General features: G+C 35.9%; 1 protein-coding gene across 2 annotated transcripts in view; it reads left to right on the top strand.

Annotated features, from left to right (window-relative positions):
• Positions 1–20595, top strand: part of LOC109725660 — a 55021-nt gene that overhangs the window by 26383 nt on the left and 8043 nt on the right. For both annotated transcript variants that reach the window (XM_020254931.1, XM_020254930.1), the window contains exons 10-20: positions 3656–3744; positions 3994–4092; positions 4201–4316; positions 4418–4536; positions 15518–15588; positions 16231–16333; positions 16666–16805; positions 16924–17082; positions 17160–17260; positions 17766–17941; positions 18359–18548. In XM_020254931.1, coding sequence (XP_020110520.1) covers positions 3656–3744; positions 3994–4092; positions 4201–4316; positions 4418–4536; positions 15518–15588; positions 16231–16333; positions 16666–16805; positions 16924–17082; positions 17160–17260; positions 17766–17941; positions 18359–18548 — 1363 coding nt within the window. The remainder of the gene's footprint in view (positions 1–3655; positions 3745–3993; positions 4093–4200; positions 4317–4417; positions 4537–15517; positions 15589–16230; positions 16334–16665; positions 16806–16923; positions 17083–17159; positions 17261–17765; positions 17942–18358; positions 18549–20595) is intronic.

Here is a 20595-nt window from a genome sequence, read left to right as displayed (position 1 = left end):
TAAATTATTATAATTAAAATCAATATATATATATATATATATATATATATATATATATATATATAGTGTTCGGCTACTATACTCTTATGAGTACGATCGCCCTCGTACTCATAAGTCGTTTTCGATGATAGATCTTCCGAAACGACGATCTATACCGTTAAACATTATCTAGAGCATTTAAAACTTCTAGAAATCACATTTCATAATTTTTCGACATCATTTACCTTACGATCATAAGCTCGCAAAATTAACAATTTTTAACGGTCGGTATGGGATACTTGCTAGTTTAACGGTGTAAAAGAATCGGAATCGGTTGAATTTTTGATAGAAAATTTTATTCACTACCTAAATAAAGATCAATAACTCCGATCTTAAATTGAAGTATTCGATCATCCATTTTTAGGACGTCGTTCGAATTTCACCGTTCCTTTTATGCCCTCTTGGTGGACTTTATTATGATTTCGAAAAATTACGAAATTTATTTTTTAAAAGTTTCAAATACTCTAGATCATATTTAACGGAGTGGATTGTCAATTCGGAAGTCTCATCATCGAAAACAACTTATGAGTATGAAGGGCTCTATACTCATAAGAATATAGTAGCCCTACTCTATATACATATAAATATATATATATACATATATATATATATATATATATATATATATATATATATATATACACACACACACACATATTCAAGTATATAGAACTAGGCTAGAATACTATTAATAGCACCAAGTCATTGGTGCTATTAAGTTTTCGGCCCTGGATGAAGTGATGTATGGTTAGGATGATAGTGGTCCTCTAGGGTTGAGTAAGTGGTTGGTTGAATAGTATGATCTGAGGGATAAAAAGGTCAAAAGAGTTGATCTAACGGCAGAAAACTTAATAGCACCTAGTGCTTGGTGCTATGATAGTATTGTAGCCGAACTCCATATTATATATATATATTATATATATATATATATTTCAACTACTATACTTTTATAAGTATGGACTATAGTATATATGTATATATATATATATTTCAACTACTATACTTTTATAAGTATGGATCCCTTCGCACTGATAAGTTTTCGAATTAATTTTAAGATTAATTTCGGATTTAAATTCAAAAATTCGAATTTTTATTTTTAGGGACTAAAGTAAAAAGACTAAAATTGACATGCAAAAGAAAGTTAAATAGACGATGGCATGATAATATCGTTAATTCTAAAACCTCTTTTAACCGTTGCCATTTTATTCCGATGAAATCAAGAGATTTGAAAATTTGATTGCAAAAAAAGATTAGAGGACCAAAATAAAATATAGTGAAAAGGTTGGGACCAATGTACGATTCATTCTTAAAAAAATTGCATGTGGGCCCTACAACCCTCCCAAAATAAAGGGAGGCCTTATTTTAAGATTAATTTTAAGAGTAATTACGGATTTAAATTCAAAATTTTGAATTTTTATTTTTGGGGATTAAAGTAAAAAAATAAAGTTTAGGGAATAAAATTGACATGCAAAAGAAAGCTAAATAGGCGATGGCATGATAATATCGTTAATTCTAAAACCTCTTTTAATAGTGCCATTTTTTGCGATGAAATCAAGAGATTTGAAAATTTGATTGCAAAAAAAAAGATTTAGGACCAAAATAAAAAATAGTAAAAAGGTTAGAACTAATATGCAATTAATTCTTAAAAAAAATGCATGTGGGCCCCACAACCCTCCCAAGATAAGGGGAGGCCTTCTTTAGGGTTCACAATTCATGTTTATAAAGATTTGATTTGATTTTGAATTTTTATTTTGGGGACTAAAGTGAAAAACATGCAAAGTTTAAGGACAAATTTTATATGGCAAAGAAAGCTAAATAGGCGATGGCATGATAATGTCGTTAATTCTAAAACCTCTTTTAATAGTGCCATTTTATCGCGACGAAACCAAGAGATTTAAAAATTTGATTGTAAAAAAAAAGATTAGGGACGAAAATAAAAATAGTAGAAAGGTTGAGGACCAATGTGCAATTAATCCTTAAAAAAAGTGTATGTGGGCCCAACAAAATACCCAAAATAAGGAAGAGGCTCCAAAGGGATTGGGGATTCATGTTTTTATTTGGTATGTGTATATAGTTCAGTGTATTATTATCCTATCATCGAAAACAATTTGGAAGCACAGAGGCCGATATGCTTCTAATAGCATTCTAGTTGGTCCTCTCTCTTTATATATAGAGAGAGTTATGTTGGAATACTATCAATAGTATGTGAATAGTGTTTACTATCCACTTTTTGACCATTGGATGTCTAGGGTTTAGTTGGGGGGTTGGTGGAATAGTAATGATCGACGGGTGGAAAAGTGGATAGTAACCACTCTTCACATACTATTCATAGTATCCTAATTGAACTCTCTCTCTCCGTATATAGAGTAGGGCTGAGAGCACAACAGCCCTTGTGCTCTTAAGCTTCTAACCATTCATCAATTCTGATGGACGGTTTGGATTTATCTATTTTTTTCCTCTTATTTCTCTTTTAATTTCTCTTCTCTCAGTCTCTCTCAATTTTTCCTATCTCTCTCAGCCCCTACCCACACCCTCCCTCACTATCACCATTACCATCACTTTCCTCCCTTCCCATTTCCACCATATGCATCGCGGCCCCCTCCCCCATCGCCGCCCATTACCCCGGTTACCGCATCATTTCCCTCTTTCCTATTCCGTCGTCGTCACCACTGCGCTCCCCCACCCAACCCCTGCTCTGTTGCCGGCGGGGGTGGGATGGGGGGGTCACGGACTCACGGGGGAAGGAGGAGATGGTAGAGGTAACTGTGGGGTGGGTGGGGGTGAGGTGATAGCAGGGGAGGGCGGGGTGTGGGCTGAGAGAGAGAGAGAGAGAGAGAGAGAGAGAGAGAGAGAGGATAAGTTGAGAAAAGATAGGACAAAGTGAGAGAGAATGAGAGAAGAGAAATTGAGAGAGAAATAAGAGAAAAAAGAGATTAATCCTAACCTTCCATCAAAATTGATGGATGGTTAGAAGCTTAAGAGCACAAGGGCTGCTGCGTTCCTAATAGCACAGCAGCCCTACTCTCTCTCTCTCTCTCTCTCTCTCTCTATATATATATATATATATATATATATATATAAATATATATAAGACACGCACACTCACAGTTGCTCTTTTAGTTGTCTTTAAAGGTAAAAGGTAACTAAAAGGTGCCTAGAGAGAGAGTGGAAGAGCAAAGTATGCATTATGGTAAGTAATGAATGTAGTCATCATAAAATTTCTTTTAAGGAATGATTTTTTTTTTGAGAGATAGGTAGCATGCTATCCGCTTCGTTTATTTCATTTAGAAATAAATTTAGCTGGAAATGTGAATAAACTAGGATTCGAATTTGGGACCTCGGGTACCTACCACCAAGCCCGTTGCCACTTGATGGATCCTACTCCACCCAACTTTTTTTCGAAACATCATTTGACTGATGTTTCGAAAAAAGTTAGGTGGAGGAGTAGGATCCATCGAGCTGCCTTTAGAAGTTGGATGAAATGCTTTTTTGTTTTTCTTGATAATAGTATGGAATTGAAAAATTGTGCTTCAACTATTCTAAAATTTCAGACGCATTATAATTATCTTGATAGAATTAAATACACAATATTGAAGAATACTCTTCTGTTAATCAGATATTGATAAGGGTAAGAACTCAAGGCCTGTATATGGACACCGCCCAACATCAACTTTTGCATGGACAGCAACTGAAGATATTGATACTGTAAGTTTTAATTTTAACATAAATGTTTATTAGCTGCCAATTTGTGATGGCAATATTCTTATGTTGAGATAGTGTCATGCTTATCTTGTTTTCATGCTGAGCACTTAGCATATTTTATCATTTCAACCATTGTTTAGTTTATTAGGTATGATTTTCAATTGCTTTTACCTATCTCATAAAAACTAATTTATCCTTGATGAGTTGATTAGAAGTGCTCTACTGATTTTGTTCATTGTTTGTTTTTATCAGATAGAATGGTCAAAAAATTGTATAGAAGCCTTGGCTACTGTTGAGAAATTAAATGAAGGAAAGGACAATCTTGAAGTCGTCTATAGTAAAGCTGTTCAGGTTCTTCTCTCTTATGGTCTGGCTAAAATTTTATGAGTTGTATGTAGAAGTTGAGAATTTTTGCTCAATATATTTATTTATATTTATTTTTTACCTTATGTTTGATAGATGTTGCATGGGAAAAAGGATGATATAAACATTCAATTTGAAAAAGAGCTTAAATCTGGCGATGTAAAAGGTCTCCACTCGGAGTGTCTCACAGATACCTGGATTGGGAGAGATAGGTCTGTGTCACTCTCTAATACTAAATGCATGTTGTGTCTTGTTCAAGTATTGCTGTTAATTTTTTACCCCTCTTCTTTTCTTTTGATTTGTACTGTTTTAGGTGGGCTTTCGTAGATTTGAGTGCAGGACCATTTTCTTGGGGTCCAGCTGTTGGTGGTGAAGGTGTTCGAACTGATCTTAGTTTACCAAATGTTGGGAAGACAATTGGTGCAGTCGCTGGTAAGACTTCTGCGTTGTTGTTATTCCTTTGTTAGGTCTGAGATATGTGGATTTTACCTTTATACAAAAGTGCTTCATTAACACATTCATCTACGAGCTACAAACTATCAATTTGAGATTATACACTTTGAGCCTCGAAGCATGGGTTTAAGTGCCATGGCACGGGGTTGTGTCGGAAACTTGCCGGCACGGTACGACACGGTACGTGTTGGGCTGTGCCGATGCGTGCCGGTCACATGTGTGCCGACACATAATGGCATAAAATATTTATTTTCTTTAGCAACAAAATATTCTAACGGTTTATTATGCATCTTTATGAAATCTTTTGAACTTTATTGAGAAAATTACTTACTAATTTGAAGAATAGAGGGTTTTGAGATGTTCCATTGGCATGGGGGCTGCATTGTGCCGGTATCTTGTTGACACGATACGGCATGTTAGATATAGCCCATGCCAATGGCCACTTAAATCCTTGTTTTTTTTTTTTTCTTTCGTTTATTATTTACTCTCGCTTTTCGTCTTCTCTCTTTACTTTTTCTTCTCTTCTACTTTCTCTTTCCTTGTCTTCTCATATTTCTTTCTCCATTTTTTTGCCTTTCTAATTCCTCCTCCTTTTTCTTCTCACTATTCTTTCTATGTTTTTTTACTTCAATGCCTTCTCTTTCCTATTTGATCACTATTTTAAGAGGAAAAGCAAGTAAGTACCAAAATTTTCGATCTACTTATCAAGTAAGTCAAATAATATATAAATCATTTTTTTCCCCATAGGTTTTAGAGATTTGTAACTTGTAGAGCTTTTTTTTTTTTCAAGAAGAAATATTAAATTTCAGAATTTTTTATTGAAAGTTTGCAAAAATCTGCATCCGCTTGATCTGTTCATTATATGGTCCGATTTTTAATTTTCTTGGATAAATCTCGTATTTTGCATGGTAAAAATTGATTAACTTTCAAACTTCCAAAAATCAAAAGATAAGTTGAGCACTCTTCATGGATTGGTCTCACAAATTTTTCAGACAAATTTTGAGAACAAAAACAATTTTCTTCATTTTTTTAATAAATATTTTTTTAAAAATTCGAAAATGAAAAGGACTCATTGGAGTAATTGCTGCCCTATTCTAGTTAATCCAGTGATAATACTGTCCCTTATTGAATCAATATGGATGGATATTGCAAATTTTCACGAACATTTTAAAGCAAAAATAATTTTATCTAATTTTATAATTTATAATTTTTAAAATTCCGAAAATACATAGATAAAATCAAAATAATCGATATCCTAATTTTTCATGGATAGATCGCACAATTTTTTCATAAAAATTTTGAGAAAAAATAATTTTCTTTAATTTTTTAATAAGTATTTTTAAATTGGTTAAATTACTGAAACCCGTCTGTCAAAACTCGCTTTTTCACTTTCCCTTCTTGACTTTTAAAAACCTACATTTTACCCCCTCGAAAATTGAAAAATGTTTACTTTGGCCTTTGCCGTCAGGATTCCGTTAGGGTTCCGTCCATCTTCTATTATTATATATATTTTTTATACCCAAAATACTCTTATACCTCTCCCTGCAGCTGCCTTCTCCCTCCTCGTTGAGGCCCTCGGTGGCACCACCTCGCTCCTCGCCTCCCTTCGTGGCAAGTTCAAGTCCCTTGCCCACACCACACCCACGCCCTCGCCCTCGCCCTCGCCCTTCTCTGCCACCTTGCCGTTGCCTACCCCTCAGTCCACGCCTACTCCAACCTTGTGCCCCCGTCGCCGAATGGAAGGGCTATGGGGTTGTAGAAAGAGGAGGGGAAACAGGTGGACGAAGGAGGGTTCGGGGGAGAGGCGCAGAGAAGGGACGAGAAAGGGCTGCGGATGAGGGTGAGTTGGGGAGAAGGCGAAGAAGATGAGGGCATTTTGGTCATTTTTCCACTACAATTAACACCGTACCCCCTGTAAACATTTTTCAATTTTCGAGGGGGCAAAATGTAGGTTTTTAAAAGTCGGGGAGGGAAAGTGAAAAAACGGTTTTTAACAAGAGTGTTTACTGTAATTGAGCCTTTTAAATAATTAAAAAATAAAAAAGAATTATCAGAGCAATTGCTATCATATTCTAGTTAATTAGTCATAATTTGGTTGATTGTTGAATTAATATGGATGTTTATCGCAAGTTTCCATGAAAATTTTAAAAATCAATACATAGCCAAAATTCATAATTATTATCTTGAAACTTCGAAAATAGTATTATAAGACCTTATTGGGACCAAAAAAATAAAAAGGATCTTATCAAAGCATGCCAATTAGAAGGCCTTGCATGCCTATCATGTGTCGGCACGAAACGGTGCTCCTTGCTGTACCATGTTAGCACCTACCAGCATGCTCTCGTGCCACGTCACTTCAATCCTTGGTCGACATGGTACTTGTGGACCAAAATGGCAATCTAAGAGGGGGGGTGAATTAGGTTTCTAAGATAAAACTTGCAAGCTAATTACTTCAACAAAAAGATAATATAATGTAGATTACAAGTATAATGATAAAGCAAAGGTAGAGAGTAAGGGCTTGTTTGGTTCAAGGATGGAATTGGAATGGATAATGGAATGGGAATGAATTGGAATGGCAATTGAAATGGTCCACTCCCCGAAGACGTTTGGTTCATTTGTGGATTGGGAATTGGAATGAGTTATTCCCATTCCATTGTTTGGTTTATATAAACTTAAACATTATAGGATATCATAATACTAATTTAACACTCAAATATAATATTATATTATTTAAAATTTATGAAAAATATAATATTATTCTCTAATGAGTTTTTCAAAAAAAAAATCAAATTTATTTTTAAAAACTTTTATGCAAGAAAAAAATTGTAAAAAAATCAATTAAAGAGTTGTTTTACAGGGGGTCTCTGTACATTTTTCCCATTCCAGTCCGGAACCCAATGGGCTTTGGGTATTGAATCGCAATTGGGAAGCTAATTGGGAATTGCAATTCTAGTGTGTTAATTACAGAAAACCTTTTGGGCTTTGGGTATTGAGTCGCAACCCAATGGGCTTCGGGGGGCTTTGGGAACCCAATGGGCTTCGGGAATGAAATCTCATTCTGGGCTTGGAGGCCGGAATTAGTTTGAAGGCTAATGGGCCATTCCCATTCCAGTCCGGAATAGGAATCCCAAATCGATTCCTGTAAACCAAACAAAATTAATCGGATTTGATCAAACCGATTCCCATTCCATATCCAAAATGAATGGACCAAACAAGCCCTAAGAGATATGCAAACTCATTAAGCACACGGCGGTTTGTTTTGAGGTTCGGCCCTTTGTCTACGTTCCCGGCAACTCTGTATCTTTGTGAAGTTGGATTTCCACTATCCGATGCTTTTCCAAGCAAGCTCCACGCCTTTACAATAGAGCCTTGATACTTTTATGGACAAGCACCTAGCCTTTACAACACTTCTCTCCAAGGGAACATCTGTATACAAGATCTTATCTCACAATATAAGAAAATTATACATGAAATGGTACTCTTTAAGCTTTGGAAACTTAGAGGAACTCTCACAGGGTATTCATCATACTACTCCCCATCTGCTATGCACAAATGATCCGAAGAACCCATGTATTTATAGCCAATTCCAAGAAACTAGCTATTATAGGCTATTGGCAGTTTCAGGTTCTCTAAATCAATTCGGGTGCCCTAAACCCTAAACAACTCATGACACAATTGCAATCTACAATTACTAGCTCAATTTAAACTTTCAGATGCCCTTATTTGTTTTGGCCTCCCTTATTTGTTTTGGGCGCCTAGTTTCTTCTGTTAGCCTTATAAACAACTTGTGGACTGCAGTGGCATCTTTCGGTAAATTCATGCAATTCAATATGCGTTTGAAAGCTAACTCGGCAAGGTATTAAATGGAAAAGGTTTCACATCAATTTGATGCTTATTCCCTTGTCACATCAGCTCCAACTTTAAGCCATTGTTTCCATATAGTATATGAATGAAGCTTTTGGTGGATTTGGGTACACATTAAGTGTACTTGCACCAATTTAGTCCATGTGTGCCAAGTGGAGAACAAATATAGTTCTGTCGAGTCCTCTAATCTCTCTTGAAGCTCAACATTTCAATTTTTACGTTTAAGCCCTTGTCTCCTCATCTTGATTAATTCGACAAACTTAAGCAAGAATAGCTTAGATAGCTCCTTAGCTCCTTGTATGGCACTATAGCTTCTCTCTTTTCTTTCATCTTTATCTTTCTTTGCTCATTATTCTTGAATTCTCCAGGAATTGTATTGTTCATTGTCCTTCTGCCGTATTCATCTTGCATTACTATGCTTGAGTTCACTAAAGGATTTTTTAGGATCTTTGGCTCCTAACTATAGCTTTGATACCGATAGATAGATTTAACTTTTTTATTGGATGCCTCTCCGCTCCAAGAGGAAGAGGGGCCTCTTTTTCTAACTTAGCCTAAACTAGAAGTCATTAAGAAGAACTTCTTTATTAATAAAATTGACATTACCAAAAGGGAGTGCCTTTGTTTATAGGCCTAAAATTATTATAATAATTCTAATCTGATAATAAAACTAAATAAGAATAGAATAATTTAAAAGATATTTCTAATTTAGTAGATATTTTAAATAAAATATTTTTCCTCAACTACTGAGTAAATAATCCTAATTCAATAAGAAAAAGATGTCAATCCGTGTTGGACTAGGATTCGAGAATGATCGTTACCATTCCTACTCCCTGAAACACACTTTTTTCTCAAGGTGTGAGCCAATGTAGTCCAACAGTTGATGATGGAGTACAAGTAATCTTGTCCTTGCAAGAGGCGCGCAATCACTGGTGAAGTCATATCAATGTGACCGAACAAATAGACTTCCTCAAAAACCTCTCGAGATCTAATGTTTTCATACAATGCCATGTATGATGATGGAAAGGACTATTGCTCGAGAGAAAGTAAGGCAGTTGGAGGCTCTATGTCACGCCCCGGGACCCAGCGGGAGCCCGCTCGGCACGTGTCCAGACCCGCCATATGTCTAAAATATAGAAGGCGTCTAAAACAAAACGATAAATAAAGCAAATAAAGGAGATCTAGGGATATCAGAGCATTATACAACATCTAGTATCTAAAGCAGTGTGAAGAGTAGAGAGCTATAAAATCACTAAATAAATCATAAGGTAAATACAATAGGAATCCCAATACAAAAGCTAAATAAGTACATAGGTGGTCTCTTTATACATGGTACTCAAAATCTCTCTCTCTCTCTCTCTAATACAACAAAAGAAAAAGTAACTACCTAAGCTCAAAAGTAGCTCCTCTCTATCTAGCTAGGCGACACCCTTGTCGCGATCCCGTGCCTCCGCCGGTGCCGAAGGCTCTGAAAAGAAAACATAGAAACAGAGACGTGAGAACTATTAAATAATAGTTCCCAGTGGGCAATTACTGACTTCAGTGAAATGCGCTACTAGGCCCAAAAGCTACAAAAAAGGGGGTCAGTAAACAAGTATAGGTACGAGCGATAAGTACAACGAGTAAATAACAAGAATGCTTGCTACCACAAGATATCACTACTTAGCATAATTTTGCTCAAGTAATAGAAGGCTACACTAGCATGAATGTACCAAGGTATCACTAGTATGGTGTTCACAAGCTAAATAGTAAAGATGTCATTGTTTACTATTCTAGTCAATGTCCACATGGCATGATGAATGCTCAAAGTCAAATCTGAAGAGACCCGCCCGAAGGTTGTCTGGCCCTGAGACCTACCCGTAGGCTGTCTGGCCGGTGCCGAGCCTAATGGCCCCGTCGTAGTCAACATCCCCACCCTAGGGATGAGCCTAGCCCACGGCAATCCATTTCGGCGCCCAATCCCGCACGGCGAATATGTATCGCGATGGCCATCTTCGGAGTGCCGGCTTGTAGGGAGCGACCCTCACAAGCATGTGCGAATGAGCACAATGGCAAGTAACCAAAAAATCCGTCTCAAGTACCAAGTCCTCATGTCTAACAACATGGAATACGCCACATCTCTCATAGGCCTATCTCTATGTCATCATGTCTCTAACATGGAATATAAAAGATGTCAGTGGTCTATCACTAAGTCTCAGATAACAGTTTCATAGTTTGCTAGTCCAAGTGCCCCTTTATGACACTTTTGGTCTCTATGTCCAAGCATGATGATTATGTTCATGAATGCATAATTCTAATCATTTTCATCGTATGAGACAAGTACTCAACTCGCAAAGAGAACCACTTCTCGCATGCATGCTAAAAACCCAGAATACCCTACTACATAGAGTGAAAATTTTATGATACATAAGACATGCATTTTAAGTGTTCTAAAATTCACATAAATTCTATTTAACATGAATATGCAATCAAATTGACACTATGGCAAGTATAGAATACATAGGGGCCATTTCGCCCCGATTTTATGAAGTCAAACCCACCACAACTCTTGCGACTCTTCGTAAGCTCCGACGAAGATGCCCACTAGTCTCCTAGCACCCTAAAAATGTAGGAACAAGAGTCAAACGGACCTTACGAAGAATACAAGACTCAATCATTAATCATCTCAAGCTATGGTGGAGAAAAACTCACCAAGTGTGAAGGAAGCTCTCTCGATCTCCAAATGGGAGTTAGAGTCCTTCAAATCCAACCTAAATAAAGGTTCTAAGCCAATCAATTGGGTCTCAAAACCCTCAAATCGAAAATTCCCAAAATAAACCCTAAAATCCAAATCTAGGGTTTCATCTAGTTTAAAGCTCCAAAACTAGGATCTAGAGGAAGAAAACTAGCCACTTACCTCTAGGATGCTCCAAACCAAGCTCAAAATCCTCAAGGGTTGAAGATTGATCCTCCACAAAGCTCCAACCAGAAGCTTCAAGCCACCAAAGGTGCGAAACGAGGGAGAGGAAGATGCTCCAAAGTCTCCAATCTTGCTCTTCTTCTACTCCTTCTTCTTCTTCTCCTTCTTCTTCTCTTTCTAGAAAGTGTGAGGGAGAGAAATGAGGGTGAGAGGGAGAGGAAGTGGCCTATAAGCCCTCTTAAGCAACAAAATCCACTTAGGCCCCTCAACAATGCAACCTGTGCACTACCCTGACTGGGCAGTTTTCGGGCTGAGGGTCTCCTTGCACCTGGGACCGGTCTCTCGGACCCTCCTGCAAAACACACGTTCGGGAACCGGTCTCTCCCTGCCAGGGACCGGTTGCCTCAAGTCCTGCCGCAATACTGTTCTGGGGGGACCGGTCTCTCCTACCAGGGACTGGTCCCTGAGAGTGAAAACTCTCAGGACTTAGCCGAAATTCCAGAAATCGAACTTTTAGGTCGGAATACCATCTACGACCTTCCACCAAGTGTGGAAAGGTTTGGAATCCATATCAAACACTCGAACCTCGCAATTTGTACAGGTCCAGTGTGTTACACTCTAAAACCACTATTTTATGGATAGAAGGAATATGTGGTTGTGGCAGCAGCAGTGAATCTGAAATATCTGTTAGCGAACGTAATAACCTAATGGATTCGTGCAGTAGCTGTGATGGAGCAACTAATTCAATCATTTGCGAATGCAGTAGTGGAATAGATATTGATGACAATGATGACAGTGGAGGAACGATCAGTGGAGGTGGTGATGGAATGACTGATGGAGGTGATGGTTGGGGAACAATCGGTGACATTGATGGCGGAGGAATGACTAGCGGTGGCGATTGTGAAAGAATGACCGGTGGTGATGGTGTTGAAGTTGAAATAGCCTGTGATGACAACATAGGAATCATGGCGACTTGTGATGTTGGCGGTGAAACAACTAGCATTAGTAACTACAGAATCAATATAGTTGGCGATGGAATATCCAACAGTTGCCGTTGTAATGTTGAAACGTCTTATAACAGTGGTGATAGCTGTTGCACAGGGAATTGCGATGGCGGTTGATACGTATTGTTCTCGTGTAGCTGCATTAATGATGATTCTCGACAGTCGTAGTATGAATGACGTTGTAAGTACAAAGAAGCGGCATCCCCGACACAAGAAGATTCAATTTTTTTAATGAGAGCCCTCGTTAATTGCTTCCATGTTACATCGTCCGCTTTATCTTTATTCCATCATATCCTTTTGTTTCTACCTGCCGAAAGTACATTATTTCACCGAGTTTTTTTTTTGAAATTCTTTCTTGATCAAAACTTTCCTCCACACGATATAACCAATCCAGAGGTTCTTCTTCAAATGAACTTAATATTGCAGGTGCAGCTCTCATCTTGCAAATATGTATTTTCTCAAGATGTAAATTATTTTCTGAATTTTTTAATAACTATTTTAAAATTTTCGGATCCTTATAAGTTTTTAAGGATTTTATTATATTTTTTTAATTTTTTTAAATTATTGTTTTAATTTGAAAGATACTTTGGGGGACGATTTAAAAGCAACAATTTCTTTTTTCTTGCAATGAGGTTATACTATTTTTTTAAAAAAATTAATTTTTTCACTTTCTTAATTCTAAAAATTTAAAAAATAGTAGAAAAATTCAAAAATTATTAGAAAAAATATTAAAAAGATCAGAAAAAATTAAATTATTCTTACAGATAAAGACTTGAAGAGAAGTTGCACACTTCGTCTTAGAAATTGGTCGATCAAGCGAATTCGCCATGTCTCCTACTTTGCCCCTGCAAATGAAGTTGTGGACAAATAACCTGAAGATCGAACTGCTCTAATACCAAATTGTTAGGATCTGCCGCTTCTAATTGTAGGTTTAATATCATTAGAGAAATTTAACATCTTTATTAGATGTCTATCCGCTCTAAGAGGAAGAGAGGCCTTCTCTTCTAACTTAGCCTAAGTTAGAAGCCACTAAGAAGAAGTTACTTCTTTATTAATTAATTGACCATTCATTACAAAAGAGGTGAGCCTCCTATTTATAGGACTAAATCATTATAATAATCCGAATCTGATAAGAAAACTAAACACGAATAGAGTAAATTACAAGATATTCCTAGTCTAGTAGATATCTTAAATAAAATATCTTTTCCAAACTAATTAAAAAAATATATAATCCTAATCCAATAAGAAAAGGACTTAAGTCTGCATTGGACTAGAATTCGACAGTGATCGTAACAGGATTGCTACTATATGAATCAAACTCAAGTGAACAGATTAGTTTCATAATAACACATTATTTGTGAATAGATTAAGGCCACTAGGCCAATAGTACTGCACAGTGGATACGGCCGATGCTGATGGGCACTTAAATCTTTGTAAAATAGGGTGTGTGCCAAGGCGTGTTAGCATGCCGTGCCATGCTGCTGGCACAACTATATGCCCCGTTATGATTAATGTTGAGTTTAGCTGTTTGTGCAAGTGTTGATATTTATTTTTTATTTTTACCTTTAATTTGAAGAAAGCATGAGGCGCAATGGTTATTATATGTAATAGGTGGTGCCTTTAGGGCCTGTTTTGATGTTGAAACAAGTTATTTGGTGATAATTTGTCCATTATGATACTGTCTTCCTAACCTAGGGTGTTTTAGTCCATTCCTAGTCCTAGTAAAATGACTACTTTTGGATGGCATTCCACCTCCAAGGTAATTTATTACATTCCGAGAAAAACAATTAGAGGCTGTATATATTGCTTAGTCGTCGGGATCTTTTCATATTCCCCATGATCTAATCATTGCATACACATTGAGTGTAAAACCGAGAGATGATGAAAAAGATGGTAACACATCCAAACTGGCCATTAAAAGTTAGAAGTAAATTTTGTTGAATGTCTGCACTCTGCACCCTATGTTGCCTTAGTGATATGGAAAGTTAAGCCGGTAAGAGATGACGTCAAGAGAATGAGTTCAGGATAGATTAGAATATTAAGTAAGATTACTAGTTGTACAGGGAAGGATAAAATTGTATGTGGTAGTAGTAAAAACTATACCTTTACTATCGATAGTAAACACTAATGATCAAAGGGCTAGAAAGTTGATAGTAACACTATTGCTTTACTATTTTAGTATTCCAGGTGATCTCTCTCTCTCTCTCTCTCTCTCTCTCTCTCTCTCTCTATACACGTGTGTGTGTGTGCGTGTGTGTGTGTGTGCGTGTGTGTGTGTGTGTTTCAACCACTTCATCATTCACCTTGGCATGGATCCAGCTTTAACATTTCAGCCTTAAAAAAAAAAAAACTGAAAAAAACCCCAAAAACTCCAAAAAGACCATTTTGTCCATATGGTATTGGGACGACTCAGCCGTGTGTTGGCATGGCCTCAGCACGGTATGGTTGGGGCAATCCTTCACACCATTGCATGGAGTTTGTGGTTAGAAAAAGCGAAAAAAATGGAAATGATACAAAATAAGGCTTAATTTTAGTGGCATGTAGTTCATGTATACAAGCCATTGAATGAGATGTACAATGTGTATTAAGGTTTTAAGTGCCTGTCGGCACGGGCCGTATCCACCGTGCCGTACCGTGTCAACAAGATACCGGCACGATACAGACCCTGTACCGATGGCACAGCTCAAAATCCTCTATTCTTTAAATTAGTAAGTAATTTCCTCAATAAGGTTCAAAAGATGTGATTAAAAGACATAATAAATAGTTAGAATATTTTGTTGCTAAAGAAAATAAATATTTCATGCTATTATGCGTTGGCACACAAGAATTTTTTTGACCGGCACGCATCGGCACGGCTCGGCACGCACCGTGCCGTGCAGTGCCGGCAAGTTTCCGGCACGACCCCGTGCCACGACAGTTAAATCCTTGATGTGTATATCATGTTTCACTGCGCCAATGTGAGTGTCATACTCTTACACATTTTGACTGCAGTACTTTTCAGCTTAACTAGATCTAAAATAATATAATTTGGTGTATAAAAATGGCAGTGTGAAGGTGATTGATTAATCAATTTTTGATTTGCTGTAGCATATTCCACAGTAACTAAAGTCATTAACCAATTTAGGCATCTTGATACATATTTATTGCTATTTTAACAAACTTTGTAAATTAATTATTCCACTTTCTACACTTACAGAAATAACAGAAGATGAAGCTGAAGACAAATTGCAGGATGTAATCAGGGAAAGGTTCTCATCATTTGGCGAGGTATGTACCTTGGTTTGCATTGTGAGTTTTTTTTATTTTACAAAATCAGCATTCGATGAACTTATTCTTTCATTATTCATCTAAATATCACTCTTTAAACATGATGTGTACCAAAGTTCTTGCTCATTGGGCATGCACTTGATTTGCGATCCGCAACAGATCAGTGACATAGTAGTAGGGCCTCCAAAAAGTCTAGCTCAACTACGCACACCACCATCCCCATGTAGAGGCACTATTTTGATCTAGCATGCCTTCTAATATCATTTCTTTGATTGCTGTTTCCAGGCAACAACTGTAAGAAAATAATTAACAGTTGCTGACAATAATAGATGTTAAGGAATCACAAATAAATGTGATATGCGGTTGAGTTTGGGTTCGCAATTTTCACTTACATATGTTGCATTTCAGTATACTTATTGATTTGGAACAACGTTATATACTTCAATTTTTTTTTGCAAGTTTGTCTTACAAATTTGAAACGTTTATTTTTGTAAAGACATTGACTACACTTTATATGTTGATTTTTGAGTTTTCTTAGATTTAATTGTTAGCCTATGGAAAGATTTTATATTCAAATTCTGCTTTCAATCTCATTCTGCATCGTGCTAGGAAGGTATCATGTATTTTGAATTGTTGCTGCAGGATCATCAAGCCATTGATATTCTTTCAGCAGAAATTGATATCTATGAACTTTTTGCATTCAAACATTGCAAGGGAAGAAGGGTTAAGCTTGCTCTCTGTGAAGGTATTCTTTTCCATTCTTTATTAGAAATAATTTTGAAGTAATAATTATTCTTAATGGTTTTAAATCCTTCATGTCGAGAATGTTGAACAGTGGGACATTATTGGAAAACATGTACATTACTTTTTTCCTTATCAACAATGTTAGTCAATCTTTGAGTACAGCATTGAGTTTTTCAACAGTTTATTCTCTGGATGTTTCAGGCTGTTGATTGGTTGTTGAAGTATTACTTGGTAGAAAATTGATCATGTTAGTGTCATTAAATTGATATGTGATCTTGTGTATTAGGTATATTCTTTTTGGTTTAATACTCTTATTTTGTTCTGACTATTTAGAACTGGATGAGAGGATGCATGATTTGAAGAGTGAACTTGAGGGCTACAATAGTGGGGAATATGATGAAAGTCATAAGAAAAAAGCTCTTGATGCTTTAAAACGAATGGAGAACTGGAATTTATTCAGTGATACTTCTGAGGTTAGCTTCATTTCAATCTCTAGAGATGACACATCATCATCGTAATTTCTTCATTGTTTTTTTTGTCTTGTTTTTGATCCTTAGATCGAAGAAATATGCTGAGACCTATTTTATGCAGGAACATGAGAGCTACACGGTTGCTCGCGATTCATTTCTTGCTCACCTTGGGTCGGTTTTGTGGGGTTCTATGAGGCATATTATTGCTCCCTCTGTTTCTGATGGAGCATACCATTACTATGAGAAGATATCATTTCAGCTGTATTTCATCACGCAAGAGGTAAAATTATAAGATTATATTTAATTAAAACAAATTGGTTTTGGCTTTGCCTTCACATTGTTACCACTCTGCCTAAGGTCCGGAACATCAAACAATTACCTGTAGACCTAAAGTCGCTGACAGATGGCCTTACTTCCTTGCTGGTGCCTTCTCAAAAGGTCATGTTTAGCCACCACCTGTACGTATTTACATTCCTTCATGATTTTGGTTACTTGTGAATAAGTGGACCTTCTGTTATTACACTGATCTAACTTTTGAGATTGATTAGTGCCAATATCGAAACATGTGTACTCGCACTATCCTGATATTGCGGCTTACCACCCATGCTTTTCTCTTAAACACCTTAATCCCTCAACTCTCTCATGGATCCCAATTTCATCCACAGCTGCTAGGAAAATCTGATAATATGGGAGTATTTGTTATAACATTACCTTTGTAATCCTGTTTCAGGCGCCTAAACATGGCTGTCATTTTACAACAGATGGATAATATGGTCATTTTACGGAAAAGCTTAAAATTTTTTGACTGTCAGGAAATGAATTAGTATATATGAGAATGGACTATATGTGTTTAAGTGGAAAGTTCCAAGATTATTAAGTCGCACTATCAGGATAGTTCTAGGACTATCTATATATTTAACACTATAATGAAATATAACCACACTAATGTTAGCCTACAACCAGGCTATCACTTGAGGAGGATCCTGCATTGACAATGGCCTTCTCAGTGTCACGTCGCGCTGCTGCTGTCCCACTTTTGCTAGTCAACGGAACTTATCGGTCAACTGTTCGTGCCTACCTGGATTCCTCCTTTCTTCAACATCAATTGCAGAGACTGAGTGATCATGGTTCACTTAAAGGTATCATTTATACCTAATTGTTTACTTATTTGTAAGCATCGGATTTTGAGGCCTGGGTCATCGCCTAGAAAGTAAAAGGGGGCCTAGATAGGGTTTCTATGTATAAAGAGTCAATGTGTTTACTGTACTGCAGAGTTTTTGTTTTTCTATACTCTTGAAGAATTAAAGTTGGATTCAATTTGTTCAGTTTTTCTTAACCTCGAGTCAAGTTGGTTTAAGATTATTGTTGGCTCCTAATTGCAGACTAGATTTATGTATTTCTGCCTATACTTAAGCAACATCCAATGAAGATATCATCTAAATGTTTATTTTGAAGCTGTTACTCATCAATAATGGTATTTGTTGGTTGATTGGGCTGTTTTCTTATATTAAATAGTTTGGCGAAACATTATTTGACTCAATATTATCTTGTTACAGGAGAACACTCAAATAGCAGGTCAACATTGGAAGTTCCTATATTCTGGTTTATACACCGAGATCCACTGTTGATAGACAAACATTATCAAGCAAAGGCGCTTTCTGACATGGTTATTGTTGTTCAGTCTGAGGAATCATCTTGGGAAAGCCACTTGCAGTGCAATGGGAGATCACTTCTATGGGACTTGAGGTTAGGCCCTCTGAAAAATTTCTCTCGTTATTTTGTGTGAGTACTTGTGTTATTCTTTGCACAAGTACCTGCATTATTTAAGGCAACCATCTATTTCAGAAAGTATATTCTGTGCTAGTGTTGTCACTTTCAATGCGTGCCCAAAGTTTGTGCATCTAAATCACTTTGCTGAAGCATTTTGTCTGTTTAATTGATTAGCAACAAATGATGGAAGCCATGCATGATAAAGAAACTTCATGATGTCTGTACACCATCATAGCAAACATTGAATATAAGAAAACTGTATGATTGTAATATGGCCACACATTTTTATTAAAATATGGCTTCTATGTTAAACAATACAAAAATTATATGAATGCATGTATGCATGTATTTATACTAGTAGAGGAGTGAGTGCAATGCACGTCACAGAAAATGTATGGATGAAAAAATAGATGCTGTTTTCTTACAAATCAAACAATAATTATTTCCTTCCTATTAATTTTATATTATAATAAATTTTTAAAATTTATGATTTTTTTCTTCTTAGGTTCTTCAGTTGTTGTGAATTAAAGTTATTAAATTAGATTTTGATTTTAAAAGAACTAATCACCCATTAGAGTGCTGTCTATGAGATGTATATATACATATGGTGTAGGCATAATTTCTTGTGAAAATGCCCACTTTTTATGGAGAAATTATTGCCTGCACTGGATGTATATGTACATCGCATATCCTTTATCATTAAAATTTGTGATAGAAATCTTAAAATTAAAATTTAATTTGTTAAATATGTCCTATAACATTTATAAGGCGTATATCTACATATCAAGAACCATAAATTTTGGATTTTGATGTCTTATAAATCGAACAATGGCTCTTTCTCTACTATTAATTTTTATAGCTGCTTAATACTTATGTTAAGATTTTTCAAAATAGGTAATCTTTTATTTATAGGTTCTTTAGATTTTGTATGTTATATTTTTTTTAATTGATTTTTTTAGTTTTAAAGAATTTACCATCAAATATAGTGTGTGGTGTATGGAACATTTGCATGCACCTGGTGCAAGGAATAAGTTCTTTTTTTCGGACAAAGTTGATGTCGACACTTGGCACAGAATCATTCCACCAACTCCTCCGATCCGATCTTGTGCACCGTGTGTACAGTACTTGTGCGGGCACTACAATCACATTGGAGAAAATATGAAAATATACAGTTAATATATATATATATATTATATATATATTATATATATATATATAATATATATATATATATATATGATATATAGAGTGAGCTGGAATGCTATCGATAGCAAACGGCTCGTTGCACCTCATTGTTTTCCGATGATGAAGCCTCAAATCGACGATTCGACGCCATTGAACATGATCCATACCACTTATAAGTGTGTCTAGAAACCAAATTTTCAAATCTTTTGGACATCATTAGCCTAATGATCAAAGGGTTTCAAATTTTGTAATTTTAATAGTAGATATGAAATGTTTCTTCGTTAAACAGTGTAAAACTATCGCAAATCAATTGAATTTCCGTTAGAAATTTCTAAAATCTATTTAGAACAAGATCTATACTCTCGAATCTTGATTAAAATTCATATATCATCTTTTAGAGATATTCATTTTCAGCCGTTCATTTTATGCCCACTTGATAGACAAGAGAACAATATCGGAAAAGCATAAAATTTGATTTCTAAATACTTTAAGTGGTGTAGATCATTTTTCAACGGTGCCAGAATCGTCAATTTGGAGGCTCCATCATCGAAAACAAAGGGTGGCAACGGAGCCGTTTGCTATCAATAGCATTCGAGCTCAACTGTTTCTCTCTCTCTCTCATCTATAATAATATATATATATATATATGTCTTTAAGTAAACATTTTCAGATTATCTTAATACTATCTAGTATCTACTAATATTAAGTTGTCATTATTTTTTTATTGATTACAACCAACAATCAAATTTGAATTTAATTTTAAATATATATTTAACTTTTAATCTTATTTAGTTTTAAAATTTTATTTCATCTTAAATTCATAGTTGAAATTTAATTA

Source organism: Ananas comosus, linkage group 20, assembly GCF_001540865.1.
Source record: "Ananas comosus cultivar F153 linkage group 20, ASM154086v1, whole genome shotgun sequence".
NCBI classification, from domain to species: domain Eukaryota; kingdom Viridiplantae; phylum Streptophyta; class Magnoliopsida; order Poales; family Bromeliaceae; genus Ananas; species Ananas comosus.
This window is presented reverse-complemented; position numbering and strand designations above follow the sequence as displayed.